The sequence below is a fragment of the Coptis chinensis genome, chromosome 4, assembly GCF_015680905.1.
Source record: "Coptis chinensis isolate HL-2020 chromosome 4, ASM1568090v1, whole genome shotgun sequence".
Lineage (NCBI taxonomy): Eukaryota > Viridiplantae > Streptophyta > Magnoliopsida > Ranunculales > Ranunculaceae > Coptis > Coptis chinensis.
The window spans coordinates 17,168,740-17,186,665 of NC_141459.1; the positions used below are offsets into that span (position 1 = coordinate 17,168,740).

At 36.2% G+C, this 17,926-nt stretch overlaps 1 protein-coding gene and 1 long non-coding RNA gene across 15 annotated transcripts; both read left to right on the forward strand.

The window, feature by feature from the left end:
* Positions 1-975: 975 nt before the first annotated feature.
* On the forward strand, positions 976-6,512 carry LOC147502238 (uncharacterized). 14 transcript variants are annotated; one of them, XR_015221628.1, is made up of 15 exons: positions 994-1,143; positions 1,231-1,378; positions 1,607-1,698; positions 1,881-1,934; positions 2,011-2,081; positions 3,009-3,335; positions 3,466-3,581; positions 3,652-3,774; positions 3,999-4,091; positions 4,198-4,270; positions 4,387-4,510; positions 5,082-5,170; positions 5,293-5,515; positions 6,026-6,142; positions 6,298-6,512. It is a non-coding gene; the product is annotated as an uncharacterized LOC147502238 (long non-coding RNA). The 14 variants fall into 14 exon arrangements; XR_015221629.1 differs by having other exon boundaries at positions 976-1,143; positions 1,231-1,698; positions 5,345-5,515; XR_015221624.1 differs by having other exon boundaries at positions 988-1,143; positions 1,231-1,698.
* A 5,113-nt stretch (positions 6,513-11,625) lies between these two features.
* Positions 11,626-12,697, forward strand: LOC147502239 (uncharacterized). The gene is made up of 2 exons (XM_086603864.1): positions 11,626-12,170; positions 12,246-12,697. The coding sequence occupies exons 1-2, from the start codon at positions 11,685-11,687 to the stop codon at positions 12,585-12,587; spliced, it is 828 nt and encodes a 275-aa protein (XP_086459990.1). The 5' UTR covers positions 11,626-11,684; the 3' UTR covers positions 12,588-12,697.
* The last annotated feature ends 5,229 nt before the right edge of the window (positions 12,698-17,926 follow it).

A 17,926-nucleotide genomic window follows, 5' to 3' on the forward strand; every position in this document is an offset into this window, starting at 1 on the left:
GTACTGGAGTATCAGATGAACGACTTCAATTGTCAATTTGCACATGGAGAAGCAATTAATATGGAAGTTGTGTCTTCTACACATGATACAAAACACGTGTCGAGTGCAGTGGCTAATACTCAGGTAATTAATTAGTTTTGATTAAATATTTTGAATATTAATTAGTTGAGTTGGACCAATTAATTATTTATCTTATACCCATTATTTTTTTTTCATAAAATCAGCATGTTATTGACTAACGAGTTAGATCGGCTTTACATGGTGTTAGAGAGTGGTGGAAGGTTATTAAAAGTTTGGATGAGTTTGTACATATTAGAGATAGTATTTTGTATACACCTTTGGGTCTTTTGGTTGATGTAGATTATGAGAAGGCTGATTAGGTAGTGGTCATAGCTTTAGTAGAAAGATGGTGGAGTAAAACTCATACATTTCATTTCCCTTGTGCGGAGTTAGGGTTCACACCACTAGACTTCACTATGATTTCCGGGTTGAGTATCGGTATAGGCCAACCAATACCTTTTCATACAAATTATGAGAATATGGATAATATGCTTATGAGTTTTCTTCGTTTGGGTGCGGATGTTTATGATTCTTATGGTATTAAGCTATCTCATATTAAGATCAAGATATATGGACCCCTCTTAGATCCCCGATACCCGAGTTAGCTTTTTGATTGTTTTACCTGGTAGTGAGGGTGTTGATGTATATGTTAGGGCTTTTTTTATATTTTTTATTGGGCATGTTCTGTTTCCCAATGATCATTCTACAGTACGACTGGGATATTATGCTTACGTATCTGATTTCACTACACCATAATAGGATATTTGCAACACGCGCACCTTCTTTGCTTTGCAACGGTTATTTACTGTTAGTAAGTTTGTAAAGCGTTACTTTATTTTGATGAATTTATGGAATTAACTGCTAACGCTTGAAAATCGTTTGAAAAGTGTTACAAATCCAAAAAACCAAAACAACATCGAAATTTCGAAAAGAACGCGCTCGGTATATAAAAAACCTCTCTTTCTCTCTCACAGCCGCTAGGTTAGGGTTTTCTTATGGTGACCCTTGTCCCTCTTTCTCTCCTTCAACCCTCGGTGAAATCTCCATTCTCAGAATGCTTTCTCTAGATCCCTCCGTCGTCAGGTATAAATAATCAATCTTTATTTAATTAGGCTTGTTTTATTTATTATTATTAGGGTTTAATTAGTTTTATTTTTTTGTTCAAATTAGATTGTTGGATGTTAAACAAGCACAGAATAAAGAAGGGAAAACTGTTCTGTATCTTGTTTTTGAATACATGGACACTGATTTGAAGAAGTTTATGCGGAGTTTTCGTAATAAGGGGAGATTTGCATGTTTAGATCAAAACTCAACATGAGTTCAGATCGTTCACTTGACTAATGATCTGTTAATCGATTTCACTTGTTGTGGATTTCATTTCTAGTTGTTTTTCACTTCATAACTGAGTGTTTTTCAGTTTTCATCGTTAATTGGAGTGAAACTTGTGTTTGATTAACTTCAGATCTGAGAATATTTGTTGATTGTTCTCAATGAAACAGAAACAATACTATTTCAACCTAATTTTGACATTTCTGTTTGTTTGTAGTGATTTCACAAGGAATCAATGCTGGAGATGTTAAGAAGCTTCAAGATGCAGGTATCTACACCTGCAATGGCTTGATGATGCAAACTAAGAAGGTGAAACTACTTCACCTCGAATTTGCTGTTATTGTTGAAGTTTTGTGCCTTTTATGATAATTTAGAGATGGGTAGAGAGCTCAAATGCCCAATATGGTAATAATTATCTATGCAATAGACTTTTCAATTTTCTCTCAAATATTTTTTTCTTGAATCTTGGGATATTCTTTTTTCTGTTGCAGTTTAAGTCTATTGAAATTGGCAGTATCGTTAACATGCAACAATGTCTTCTGCAAGTAAGTAGAAACAATCATTTTTTTTTTTTTTTTTTTTTTTTCTGTTTGTTTTAATTTTCTTTCCTACTGTTTTCAGTTTATGCATTACGGAATCCATGAAGTCAGATTCGCATTGTCCAGTGTGTAAAGTTTCGTATCGGCGAAGGGGTCAGTCTTTTTCGTCAGTTTTTATAATTTACACTTTAGCTTTGATTAGGTTAACATAACCCAGAATGAAATTTTGTGCTTTGATACATGCATCACAGTATTAGAAAATTGGAATGAATCTAAAAGATGGACTTTACACTTATAATGTGATTCACTCTTTTAATGTTTGGACTCGAGACAGCTTCTCAAAACTTAGTCAACCTACTTAATGACATTATGCATTTATGCCTATGTTGATATACCACCTGTTAGAAAGGTCATTGCTGTTGATATATAGTTAAACAAATGCCTTACACAAAATCTTCGAGTTTTGCTAAAGGATGTGTGGTAAACCATTTTGCAGAGTAAGTGGATTTTAAAGGAGATAAGGGTTAGAAGAAAGTTGAATGATTTCTTTTTAGTTTTATACGAACAACACTTAGAATTTTACACAGCCGTATTTACAGTAAAAGTAGCTCTGATTTGTTCTATATTTTGACTCATGTATTGCAAATTGCATTAAGATATTTAGTTTAAGTTTTTCTTTGAAAAATAAGTGAAGTATCTTCTCATTTAATTGTCCTTTCAGTTATCTATCATAAGAAATTGAAGCAAAAATATTATTTTATTTTGGTTACAGTTTCTTTATAACCCAGTAACCCATATACAGAAGGAGGAAAACACGAAATCCAATTTTAGACACGTAGTGCTTGGTAGTTTAGAGGTATAGGATAGGGGATAAAAGTTTTAGTGTCTAGTCCTCACTTGGAATGGGCTTGTTGTTTTCATCCCTATGAGTAATATGTACTGAAATGTTATTCCTTATAAAAAACTTATGATAAGTTATTCAAATTGGAATGGAGCAGAAAACTTGAACATATGGTAAACATCAAGTTCTTTAACTTTTTACGATATATTCTTGTTTTCTAATTTTGGTTATTTGAACAGGTTTCTTCATTCTAGGTAATAAGATCTGTAACTGAGGCCATGGCTGGGGTGCTTGTCCAACCACCTGTCCCATGTTGCAACTTGTTTCCTCTTCACCTAAGATCTCAGAGATGATAAGAGCTCCTAGAGTAGTATCAGTCACTCTCTTAAGGATCAAGAGAGTGGCTTGATTTGGAGAGTACCCCTCGGGGTTTGGGCCTACCTATGCCATCAAAGCAGATGAATCAAGTTCTGGTTTAACTGATAATGTCCAAGAACAAGGAACAGTGTTTGATGACTATAAAAAGGTTCCCCATATCAAAGCAGGCCTTTATCATGCAATACAAGGTATAACCATCTGGAACTTTAAGATATAAGCTTTTGATCTGTCCTACCTTCTCCTTTTTATACTGCAACCTTGTAGCAGCACATTTGAGTGGTAATTCTAGTAAATTGTACTGAATAAACATTTGCAAAGGCATTAACAGAGGCATATTTGGAGTCCCATCTGCAAAAAAATCCGAGATTGAAGATCTAGTCAAGTTGTTAGAGTCTCAAAACCCAACTCCTCATCCTACAGAAAATCTGGATAAGGTAAAAGATGTTGTAAATAAATTTTACTGACCACAAGATCAGTTGGGTAATTACTCTATTTAAATGGAAGGTTGGTGGGTGCTGGAAGCTTATCTACAACACAATTACAATCCTGGGATCGAAGAGAACAAAGCTTGGCTTGCGGGATTTCATCACTTTAGGCAATTTCTTCCAAACTATCGACATCAATAAGGTATTTAGTAGTCACTAAGTTCTTGTAAGTTCCATTCAACAAAGACATAAAACTTGATTTGTAAACTTGTAATATTCGGTAGATTTTTCTGTTTCTTATAATTAATTTATTATTTATTATATATTATTTTAATGTTTTTAAAGTTTGCCTACATTATTTTAATGTAATGTGTTATAACAAGAGCAATCTATCTTTTATACTCAACCACTCCATTGACATGTCAGTGGTGAAGGTTCACTCGCTTCTGGATCTGCTGATTGCACAGTCAAGTTATGGGATGTCACTGCAAGCACAAAGGCACCAAAGCTGGATGAGAAGTAAGTCAAATACAACAAATATACATTGTAATACATCTAGTTTATATGTTTCAGCCTTGTTTGTTAAGAAACATTTTCAGCTGATTCAATTAAATATGATTGGCAGAGTGGGTTATACAAACAGATTAAGATCCCTGAAAACTCTACCAACCAAGTGTAGTCCTGTTTACACAGAGCAGGTAAATATGCGTATATACCCTTGTTCTACAGATATATCCTTGTTCTACATATATATTATTGTTCATATACAATTAGAAGAGTGATAATCAAATATCATTTGTGGTTCTGGGTGCAGTTCTCTCGAAGAAATCTTTTGTTTGCAGCTGGAGTGCTCTCCTGAAGTTGATGAAGTTCAATGTGTTGCAACTGCTCTCCCGAAGTTCATGAAGTTCAATGTGTTACAACAGGAAATTACCCACGTAATCTCTTAAATCATCCGTCCTGTTACCACCACATTTCCTTTCTTTACATCGGTGTTCTCTTGGCTGGTTTTCTTCTCTAATATATGGGTTTGCACTACTAGTTTTATTCTTTTTTACGATGAATGATGTAGCGCCTAAATTCTTATCTTATATGTTAACAATTTTGACCGAAAGAGACCCTAAGATTTATCAGTGTGAAAAATGAATGCCTAGAGTGACTTTTTTAATTAAATTTTTTCCATCTCTCAAAATCATAGGTTACAAGTTATGTGTTTAAATTTTTTCCATCTCTCGAAAACATGTTGTAAAGCGTTACTTTATTTGGGTGAATTTTAGGAATTAATTGCTAAAACTTAAAAATGGTTCGAGAATTGTTACACTATACCATGAGTTTATCCTCACAAATATTTGTTAACCTTTTCTTAATTCGGAAATACGGTCTCGATGACAATACAGTGGATTTTATTGGTCATGCTTTGGCACTTTATAGAGATGACCGTTACCTTGATGAACCTGCACTTAATACACTTGATACCTACATTATCTAAGATGAATTTCCTTTTTCCAGAGAAAGATTGCTGGTCTCCATCTGAACACATCTATTGGATCAACTGATATTACTAACATGTGGGAACCTTTGGAAGAAGGCCTTCTTCCGTAAGGAGCAATTTTTGTTTGTGCTTTGTTGTTCCCTTGAGAAACAAGCATTTTGTCACTGAAATGATATCTTACAAATACATTGTCTTTTTTTTTTTTTTTTTTTTTTATCCTTTTTTCAGCCTAGAAACTACACGTCATGTTTTAATGATTACAATTACGTTATCTATGAAGGAGTTGGATGCATCTTCCATAGGGTAAATGACTAAAACTTTCGGAACTCTATTTTATGTGGGACTTTGGCACTCTTGAGCCTCTTTTTCCCTCGGTGATAAATTTGAAGATGGGGCACTCGAACGTGTGGAATTCTCATCCTAAGACCTACGGTCCCGGTTCTCGCACTTGGTAATACTTTTTCTACTTCATAGTATACAGACTATAATTAGTTTAGGGATCGAATCATTATTATTTATTGTGATTTGTGTTGTAATACTATCTTGCATTTGAAATCATGTAAATCCTATAAAGGGATTGGTACTGATGTTAATAATTTGCTAAGAATTATTACTAAAAAATGTAAACACCTCTTACTTTTATGTACTCGAGAGGCAGACACCACCCATGTTCAAACAATGAATGTATAGGCTTTTAGTGTATGTACACTGCATCTCACAGACACCACACCAAAAACAATTATACATGTTCAAACAATGAATGTATAGGCTTTTAGTGTATGTACACTGCATCTCACAGCCAATCACAGTGTTTGATGCAAAACTTTATCTGTTGATTCAGGGGAAGATAAAACCATGTTCCTCTACTTTCTTCATTGAATTGCATTATGTCAATTTATGTCTATGGTTCATCCTTTTGTGGAGAACATGCTCTCATTTTTTATTTTTTATTGACTTGAAGCCTTGAATTTTGTGCAACTGAGTTTGTGGAAACCCCCATGGGTTGATCTGCAAGTATGGTCTCATGTGTTGCAGGCAGTGCTTCCAAAGCAATGCCTAGGAAATTGGCTTTATCAAGGTATGTTTTTAGTTGACACTAATGGGTTTTGGTCTTTTAGACCAAAAGAAAGAAAGTGGATTATTAAATTAGGGACATGATTTCCTTTCTCTCCAAGGCTATTGAATTAATAAGATGCATATTATGATTTGTTGTTATTGTTTGCACTTTTTCAGTATCGCTAAAGGGTGGAGTCGGCGTGTTGTGCTGGTGGAGATTGTTGTGATGAAGACATGTTTTTTTTGTGGTGAATTAGGACCGTAATAGACGATAAAAAATTTGATTTCAGTTGATTCAGTATGTTTAAATCTGTTGGAGCAAGATTTATATGACAATCAGTTGTACTGAAGATTCTTAGTAATTCTAGTTTATCATGATTACTGTTCCCATCTTTATTTGGTATTACTTGATGTTTCGTCTGGTGTATCTTGATTTGAATGTTTGCTTGGAATCAGATGGGATTTCTCTGGGTTCATCTGCTGATACTTACTGGCCCTTTGATTCAGGGAGTGATATCGGTGTAGTAGATTCGTTTTAAGCTGTGGCTAGCTCCATAAACCGATAGTCCCTCAGCCTTTGCCTCTTTGGCTCCAGCATATATTTATAATTGTGCTGACACAATGTTAGCGTTCTCTCACCTTGGTTGGGGCAGGTTTAGCTAGTTGCTACAAAATATGATTTTTTTTTATTATTTGCAACCCCCATCAGCAACGATTCATAATTGTTACAAATTTAAAAACATTGCTAAAATTTTGTACCAAACAGGCATAAATAAGCATTACAAATAATATTTGCAACGCTTAAAAACCGTTGGAAATTTCTGTTTGCAATGTCTAATACTAGAAATTGGGCTCTAGACACTTTCTTTAGTGTCTTTTTTGTCTAGAGAAAGACCAATATTATCTTTTGATTCTACTACAATTTTAACATGTCACTTTTTTGGGTGTATTAACTGTTTTTAAAACTTTTATTTTTCCTTTTACCCTTTCATTTGTAATCGCAAGATTTCTTCCACAAATAAATAATAATCAAATTCTAATGTAATTCTAGTTGTAGGTGTGTGTGTCAATCGAGGCCATCTTTATCATCGGTCGTGTGTATTGCTCCAACATGTAATTGCAATCAAATAATACAATTGTCTTATAAAAAAAACCCATTTGTCCTTTCACAATTTCACAATTTGAATTACATCAAACAAAGCTTAAACATGATATTCAAAATTATCAGAGATGCATTTTAAATTGTTAAAGCTGTATTGAAATTAGTTGTAATCAACATACATTTTTTCCGTTTTTGAAGTTGATGTTTTCCACATTGTTTTGGTCTCTCTAGAAATTCATCTCACTTTTAATTGGAAATTTGTAGATTTTGGATGAATTTTAGTTATTTTGATTAACCCACTATTATTTTTTGCAACCCCCAGTTTGTAGTTTTTTTTTTAGTTGGTAGTTGGCTTCTTTAGTTGGGACTAATAAAAAGAGGTTAAAATTGTAAAAGTCGACCTCAAATTTTGTCCAATTTCAGCATTTATGGAGGAAAAACAAAAAAAAAGTTTGCTATTTCCTCTGAACATAAGAAATTTGCGTCTGTGTACCTATACCCAATTTTCTGATGTTTAATACCGTTGGAAATTTCAGTTTGCAACTCTTATTAATCGTTGTAAAAATTTCCAATATTTTACCCACGCCATATTTGCAACACTTAAAAAGCGTTGCGAAAATTATTAGCAACGCTTTTTTGCCGTTGCAAATAGTTTGTTATGTTGTTGTAACGCCCGTATTTAAAATACGTATTTATTTATTTATTAATTAATTAATTAATTAATTAATTTAATTATTTATATAAAATTTGATTGGATTGGATTTGGGATATGTGGGCCTGGTTTATGGGCCCGAGTCTGTCTTGGGTTTGGGTTTCAAACCCAAGTATATATTCATATTGTTTTGGAGAATAGGGTTCTTGGAGAATAAAATATAATAAAAATGGAGGCGGCTTGTTTGCTCGAGCGTTGGAGCGCGACGACTCGGACTAGGAGAAATTCGTCGAGCTGTTAATTAAGGTGAGTAGTTATTTTTGCTATTTCACTGAATTTATAGTTTTCCGTGTATTGGTGTATACGGACATATTTCTCTGTTTAAGATTTCTGTCTGTTGTTACTGCTCATTATCCTGTTTTTATTTGGCGTCGTGTTGTATTGTTAAATTATGTTGAAGTGTTAAACTGTTGAAAACTCTTAAGTGATGGTTCATGAGGCGCGAGCCCCAAACAATCACCCTCTCCTTTATCTGTCGGACTGGGATAATGAGGTGGTGTGGATATTTTTATTTGAACTAGGGGATGGTGTTATTTGTTGGTTGAAATCGGTGGTTACATTGTCGGGGTTTATGGATGAGTGCTGCAGAAGCTCCGGAGGAGTGTTAATGGCGGCGCCCAATTTTATTTCAAACTTTGTTGTTGGTTGGTGGGTTTTGGTTGTGTATTTGAAGAGATTGTTGGTGATGGGGGTCGTGTAGTGTGTGTGAGGGCTGTAAATGGGAGCTGTCGAAGCTCGTAGAAGCCAGTAATGGAGGTCGAAATTATAGATCTAGTTTTGATGAAGAATAGTAATTGAATGATGTGAGGGTTTTGTGTGAATTAAAGTTGTAGGGGTTTTTGTTGTGAGTATTTTCGGTTAGGATGGAGTGTCGGACGAGTGGGGATTAGTGGTGGCTGGTGGTGGAGGAGAAGCTGCTGGCGCTGGAGGTGAGGAATCGAGTTGGAGCTTTCATTAAAGCTATAGGGTTTTTGTTCATGAACAAAACCGCTGGAAGCAGGAGGTGAGGAATGGTGGCCGGCGTGAGCTGGTGCGGTGGAGGAAGAGGATGCTGGAGCAGCTGAGGGAGACGACTTGGTTGGGTTTGGGCTTGGGCCTGGGTCGGGACCAAGTGGGTTGGTTTTGTTTGGGTCAAAAATATATTTTAGTTTTTGGGCCGGTTTCAGTTCAAAGTTGTTTGGGCCAAAACTAATTAGTTTCCTTTGGGCCGGTTTCTAATTTTATGTGGGTTGGTCTTTATGTCCCAATTGGGTCAGGTTGAATAATAAGTTGGTTTAGACTTTTGGGGCCGGGTTCTAAGGTTTGGGTTTGGGCTTGGCTAGTTGGGTCCGAACCATTGCCTTAGTCATGAGCCCATGAGCCCTGCACCTTTGACCTTAGCCATGAACCATGGCTATGACCATGAACCTGTTGAACATGGAAACGACAGTTTGACTTTGACAATGATGTGTTGACTTTGACTTTGACCGTTGACTGAGGAATGTTGACTTTTTCTAGTTTTTCACATATTTAAGAATATGGACAAATGTAGTAATAAAATATTATCGGAAATTGTATAACTTTGTTTGTCATTATCTAATTTAGATTTGACGTGAGTAGTGTGTAGAGAATATAAATACTGGCACGTAACAAGAGGGAAATTCTTATAAGACTTAGATATATACGTTTTTATGAGAATTAAATTATATACAGACTTAGATTCATGGACTTTAGTATTGGGCTTTGATGGTGACTTGAGTTCACATAAATATACTGAACGAATACGTTACATGATTGATTACTATTATGAGTTGCTACTTAAATGGATTGTAGTATTTATGAAGGCTTGAGATATTCCATATGGTGTAGTACAATATATAATTGGCACGTGAAATAATAAGTTTCGAGATTTGATATAGAGATATTTGGATATCGTGCAATGAATAGTATTGGCACGTGATAATGTAGATTGTATTATAACGAGAAACGTTGAGCTTCAGTACAATTAAGTATACTGGCATGAGAAAGAACAAGTATGGTTCTGAGATATTAATGTATGACACCTGAATAAATTACATAATGAAAATCTTAAAACCTAGCTACTACAACTCATGTGATTTGGCCCTAGTGATGGGCGTATGTGATATGATTGGCCCTTCGGGCGTTTCAGTGAATCTGAATGGCCCTTCTGGCATAAGTAATGTGATAGGCCCTTCTGGCGTTTCAGTGAAGCTGAATGGCCCTTCTGGCGTAGCCGAATGGTGGCTTGATTATTCCGTTCGCAAAATTAGAACGAGACGCTTGATATTTTATATGCAAATAGTGGCGATGCTTACATAATGGCTTTCGTGTGAGGGTTACTTGGTGTGCGGCATCCCGCTCAGGGTAGTTACGCACGGAGTGGTTCATTATGTAAGGGGAGGCATGTGGATGTACATGTTCAGCGTTGGGAAGCGATTGTGGTAGACAGGAAAACTAGGTAAGACATAGATACGACGTGATTTTAAGGACACGTAAAGAAAGCCTAAATTAATATAATTATGGTAATGTGTTGGTTAATGATGTATCTTTAGATAGATGATTGTATATGGTTTTGCAGAAGTGTGGGTCAAACTAATTACTTGGGCAGAGACGACCCACTCTGTAATTTATAGAATATGTTTGGCTGATTAGTAGTTTAGTTAGAACCTAAGGCGCATCGTGGAGGAACTAAATGCCTTTTTATTATGTGTATGGTTTGTTGTGTGGTTAGTGGGAAGTTAAGGCGCCTCAGTGGAGGAACTACCTGCCTTACTTATTGTAGTTAAGAATGTTGTATTAGTTGTTGGAAGTTAAGGCGCCTCGGTGGAGGAACTAACTGCCTTATGGATTGTGTATGTATATGTATAAATATATATTATATTTTAGAGCTACTCACACCAACATTTTTATAATGCTGACCCGATTTGCATATTTGCTTATCGGGTGTGTTCATTAAATGAACATAGTTGATAAGTCTTGACAGGTTTAGTGTTGAAGAAGGTTGGTTCTTTTGTGGTTTTGCGTTAGCGTCGCATTTCAAGATAGGTTTTGTTTTCTCTTGAGGTGATATAGATTTTCAGTTGAGACAATGTTATTTGCATTTTCATTTGTAATTTTAAATAAAGAGTTATTAAAAAGAGATTTGTAACCTAATCTTATTTGTAAATTTTTGTAATGAAGAGGACTTTTGTTTAAATTTTTATTGGTTTTTAATTATCCGCATATTTAAACTGTTTATGGGTTTTTAGGAAGTTGAGAGTGCGTCACACCTCGAAGATCGAAGAGTCGGGAACAAATATTGTTTTTCCGAATTCTGTCGAAATTCGGGGTGTGACAGGTGTAGTGTTTGCATGCTATGAAAGATTATGACTTGGGTAGCTCAGTATATGCCACATTGATAGCGGCGTTATATAAAGCTTCACAGACATTCGGAAGTAGAAGTCCTCAAATTGCAGGATTCACAGGACTTTTAGAGATTTGGTTTTATGAGTACTTTCGAACTCTTTGTCCTAACATAGACATGATTGTTGATACTCGCCGTAGATTTGGTAGTTGGTCAGGGCCTCACTTGACTCGTAACAGGGGGAAGATTAGAAATAATGTCTGTATGGCTCGTGCTCAAATTGATATTAGATCATTGTCATCTATTGAGTGGAGACCTTGGCGTTTGTCTATGCCTTTGACGATCCAGTTGTGCAGCATGCTTGTGTGTTGTCACGTCACAGAGTTGTTTTTGCCACACGTGACTGCATGGTTTGGTACTGTGGTGACAGATGTTGGAGGCAGATGATTGGACGTTATGGAGTTCCATGTGCTCCCATGCCAGATGTTAGTGATGCGAAGTCGTGGGATAGAACTCAAGTTCATGAAGTTTATGCTAGTGGTGGTCCTTGGCCAGATGCGTCTTCTTTTGTTGTTGAGCAGACTGCTGATCAGTATTATAGATGGTGGAACCGTGTCTCCCTGGGTCCGTTGTTGCCCCCTATTAGTCGGGCTAGCAACTTCGAGTTTGTGGGCCTGAAAGGGATGAGACGTGAGCTACGTATTTCTCATCCACCACAGCCTGTTTACAACCCACAACCTCTGAATGCATATCATCCAGTTCCTGTGTCTGCTAGTAATCCTCAGATGTTTGTCGTGTGTGGACCTGATGGGGAGACTACTTACATTTCCATTCCTGAGGTGCCTCGTGCTCGTTGCCATGAGTTAGAGCTGCAAATTGATCAGTATACCACGGTGAGTTTAGTTATTTTATTTTTCTTATTAATTATATATAATATGTACTCATAATGTATTTTCTTGGATTTTCAGGCTGAGATTCGGGAAAGATATGAGAACCAGATTTGTATGTTTGATGGGATGAGGACTGCCGTGTATCATTATAGCCAAGAAAGGGAGGAGGCATATTCTCAGACATATCAGCAATCCCAACATGTGTATGACGAGACTCGAAAAGCGTACGAGGATATTCAGCAGGTGTACACGCAACAACATCAGGGATATGAGGAACTTCAGGCTGAGGTAGTTAACCTTTGTGCAGACAGAGAAGATCTTGATTCTCAGGTTAGGAACTTAGAGGAGCAGCTTAGGAATATCCAAATAGAGAGAGGAGAGGGATCGAGTGGTAAGGGGCGTAAGAAGAGAGCTAAATAAATTTGATGTAATATGATAGGTTTTGGATCATTTTGGATATTATATGATTATATTATAATCATAGATTTTGGACTGCATAATCATAATCATAATCATAGGTTTTTAATTTCTTTAATTTTTTCGATTTTGAATCACAATTCTTATTTCTTCAATTGCACAATTATTAATTTCTTAACTTCTATGCAAAACTCATAATTTTTCAAGTTATATGCACCACATTTCTAATTTTCATAAAAAGCGCATGTGGTTTTGCCAATACTGCGCCCATAGAAGCCCAAGCCCACGCGGTTTTGCCAAAACCACGCCATAGAAGCCCATTTAGCAGCCTAAGCCCACGCAGTGTTGGGAAAACCGCGTAAGTGATTTGATACAACATCAAACCTAGAACCAAATATTGGCCGATTTGGTGTTTGGTTTGGTGTTTTTTTGGTGTTTTCATCAACATGTAGCTCTCCTGAAGTTGAAAAAACACTAAATTTCATATTGATATCACTCCTAAAGATGCTCTTATATGTTATATACTAGTATTTGCATGTGCCGTACGGCACAAATACGGGCGTCTTCGGCGTTTCCGACGCGCATCCGCCTCCCGTAAGGCACAGATATGCGCACTTTCGGCGCTTCCGACGCACATTCCCCCTCGGTATGGCACGGATCTGTAGCGCCTCATGATCACATCCGCCCCGTTAAATACAGATACGCTATGGCGCCCCCCCCCGCATCCAGCCCCCTTCTCTACTCATGTTTCCAGAGCCTAACAGCCCATAAAAGTTCAACCCAAAAACAGTCTATATTTTTTTTTGGATGGGGTGGGTGAGGTGAGAAATTTTTTTAAACTCACCCCAAAAAACTTGTTAACTCACTCCAAGAAAACAATCTAGTGGCTATGGTGAGGGGTGTCACGACCAAATATCACTTTATGAGGTGGAATTTGTTGTCCCACTCCTCCCTTCTTTGTTATATAGATTCGTCTGAATTTTCCCGTGCAACATCTACCAATAATTCAAGATTTCGAAATCACTAGAATTCCGACAAATTTAAAAATTGGAATTCCAGCTTTTATTCCGAATGCATTCGGATATTTCATATTTTTCGACTCTTTAACCGGAAATGTATGCCCATAGAATGCCCAATATCAAAACAAAGTATCAACCCTTTACTACTCCGGAAGTCCGGATCATGAAAGTACTCCTTGCCATTTTAAGACTAGGAACATTAAATTTCACAGCGACGTTACAAAGAATATTGGTTCTGAAATTTGAACTCAGACATTTGGTCTCAAAATCTAATTCTAAATTTCTAACTACCGTTACGGACTTACAGATGTACAGCTTAAATTTTGGCACATTTAAAAGATGATAAATGCCATCATAAATTTCCTTCAAAACTAAGCAGTTAAAATCGGTTTTCGAAACTAATCGGTCGAGGAGCGATATGCGATTAATCGGTGATTTAATCGGTTATATCAGATGTATATATTTGATGTTTTCAAAATATATATTAGTATAATCATACAAAATATTTATAAACAGTGATCCGAGATACAACAAAAAATATCAAATTCTCATAATCACATCTAACTAGCTCAATTTTGGAGTACTACAAATATGTCAAACACAAAAATTACGTTAAATATTTAAAGGAATAAAGGGATTGAGATGCGATAATATTTATTAAAGAGATAATACAATAATTTATATATTTAACTTTTGTTAATGAGGGAAAAATAAGTAAACTCTTAGCTTTGTGTATTAATTGAGTTCTATTATTATTAATACGGTTTAAGAATTTAATTCGTTAATTTTACGTATTTTTTTGGATGGGAAACCGATATTTTCAATAATTTTTTTTCTCGGTTTAGCGAGAAATCGGTCATCTCGGCCGATTAATCGGTCAATTCGGTGATTAAATCGGTTCGGTGAGAAAAAGTTAAAAAATCGATAAAAACTAATCGGTTTACGAGCGATATGCGATTAATCGGCCGATTAATCCGATATTGATAGCATAGCTTCAAAACACATAAAAATGAATAGAACCCAGTGTTTCCATTCCATAACAGCAGTTACAATCACAGAACAAAGTATCGCGATAGGGGAATATATCCAACACCCAAATCTCGATATATATCCATGAAATATCACTATTTGTGTCGGTATTTGACATGGTGACATTTGTAAAAATTCACGATATATCTTACAATATCGACAATAAACTAAAATTTTGTAGATACTCCTATTAAGATTTGAGATCTACATCCAAAGATTTAAGAATGATTTATTTGGGAACAAAAGATCTGTTACTGCTTTTTGAGTTTCCCTTTTTTATTTTCAATAATAGATTATAAATTGAAACAAAATATTCTTAATTTCCTTATTTAATCTTCTATAGATTAATTCATAAAAGGAACTAAACAAAAAACACTCAGAAGAAAGAAACTTGGATTTACCCATTTTTTTTTTTATAATTGGCATTCTCTATATGCATATACAAAGATTATATTTGATTGCTGACTAAATTCAAATGATTTTCAAAAAGATTGGTCCGAAAAATAAAACAAAAAAGAGTTTAATTATATCCAAAAATTTGGATCCAAAACAGAAAAGCAACAAGAGAGATGAAAATGAGAAGATGAAGTTCAAGATTAATTAGAAAACTCAAACCTCTTTTTTTTAGTTCTTCCTCTCTAAAAAACTCTAAGAGATTGGCAAATTTTGCATATTTTGACTATTTTTTGAGTATGTTGAAGAAAGCAACCATTGTTTGTTTATTGAAGAAAAGTAAAAAATGAGAGAGAAAAATAAGAGTATATGCACCACGATATTTTGAAAATATCAATATATCAGCCAAATATCACAATATTTTAAGATATTTGCAATTTTCCAATAGAAAATATCAAACCCATATCTAGAATATTATGATTATTAGAGCATTTGCAATGTAGGTGATAGTTCCCCCCTATTCACCGCCACCTCATCACTTATTCACCCCCTTTTCACCAACTCGGTGAAAAACAAGGTGAAGCTGTGCAATGCAAAGGTAATAAAAAATATCTCGGACAGGATGTTAGATTTCGTCTGGAGGTTTTTGATACGAGACAGAATGTAACATCCCGTCTGATGACTCAATATGAACAAACGCGAACAGGCTCTATTTTTACTTCCTTTCCAGCCAAAATTGCGATTTTCTAGCCTCCATTAACAACCTTTTGACACAAACTTCCATTCATAATGACTTCTCCACCCCCCAATGCATCCCCACCAACCTCACCACATGAAGAGCATTCCCGATGGTTTGGAAATGTTAAAATTTCCAAAAAAAGGGGCAAAAAGGATCGTCATCGAGAACGCGTAATGTGGGCGAGGATGACGAAATTGAACTTGGGTTCAATTTTCCACCGCGTTGTGAAATCGAGGAACACCCACCAGTAGCGTCAACATCGGTCCGACACGTAGCAAATCGAGTGGCGGAGTCTCAAGTAAGTTTTTGATTTTTTTAATGTTAATTATTATTATTTATGTTAGTTTATATCAAGTTTGTTGTTGTGTAATTAGTTTGAATTTATCGCATTGTTTTAAAAAAAAATTAGTTGTAATTATATCGTATTGCGTGTTGGTTGAATGTAGGAAGTACACCTATGGAAAGTGCGTTGTGCACTTTCAAATGTTGTATCGTGGTGGTGTTGTATGAAATCAGAAACGGATCCTAATTTTGTCACGGTTACCGACATTATATCCGCCACACCATTTGGGAACTTTTTGAATTCTAATTTGGGACAAAATGATCAGGCGTTGTTGTTTGGGATAGTTGAGCGGTGGTAGCAAACTACCCACACATTCCATTTCCCATGGGGTGAGCTTGGGATTACCCCTCTTGATTTCACAATGCTCACGGGTATCCCAATTGGTTATGGAGATGCCGTTCCTTTTGATGAAACTTTAGAGGTTTTTACTACGGTGATGAGTTTCTTTGAAGGTTTTGATTTGGTTGAAGATGATGAGCAAGACGGGTTTTTGAGATTATTGGCTGAGTAGTTTAAGGGAGGAGCTATAAATATGAGTTGGTTTACTTCGAGATATTCGAATAGACTCAAGGAGAAGCCGAAATACTATCATATTGGTGAGGAGTCGATCCACGAGTATGTACGTGCCTTCTTCTTCTACTTTGTTGGTGCGGTATTATTTGGATATGCTGATAGTTATTTACGTATCGGGTAGATGGCCGCTGTCTCAGATGTAGAGAGGATGTGGGATTATGACCGGGTTAATCCATCTTGGCATACCTTTACCGGCTAGACCTCGCAGATTGAGACAAAAGTCTAAAAGGCAATTTGTGCGGCTTTGTTTGGATTATACCGGTAAGTCTTATTTATTAAGTTATTGTTTCATTTCATTTATTTATCTAATTATTAATGTTGACATGTTTATATATATATTGATATTGTATTTTATCTATTGATGGCAGTATTGGTGGTACGAACATTTTCGTGTGATGCATCTTGTGTTGAAGAGGTTGGAAGAGGATGAGACTCATGACCTGATTCCATGTATTCAAGCATGGGGGCTTCATCGTAGGCAGAGGGGGTATGGGGACCTATCGCATAATATTCATAACACTCATCAGCAGATTGAGCTTTTAGGAGCTACCCAAATTGAGTGGCAACCCTGGGCCGAGTCCTTCATCTTTTAGACCCCTTATGCGGATATTCCAGATGTTCCAGAGAACACTGAGTACCGTAGACTATCATATATGTGTCATAGAGCAAGGTTTCTTTCTCATCAGCGAATGATACTTATAGGGTCAGTCACTGCATGGTACCTTGGGGACAGATGTTGGCGGCAAGTATCTGGAGAGATTGTTATACCTTACCCACCACCCATAGATATGATGACCTCTCGATATTCTTCTTCCGTTCTTTCACACTATAGGAAACCCAAATGAGTGGCTAGACGATCGCTTTCATTTTATGGGCTTAACTATGACTTATATTGGAAGAGGGTTGGTCGAGGTCTCTTGCTAGGTGCGTTATACCGGGGCACCAATTTTGAAAGGGTTACTTCTGTAGCATTGAGGCCCGACATTCATTTCCCAGGAGGAGTGGAGTTGCCACAGTCACAGCCCAGGGTGTTTCATGATATTCAGATGCCGCAAAGAACTCCACAGATATTTGATGATGATGACCTTTGGCACTGGAGCATGATTACTTCTCAGGGGCAAGATATGAGAATACTTATTCCACTAGTAGATGCTGCAGTGGTAGCAGATTTGTCAATACAGTTTGAGCAGTTAGTCGAGGTTAGTATGATTTGAATTTATTCATGATTTGTTATTATTAGTATTCA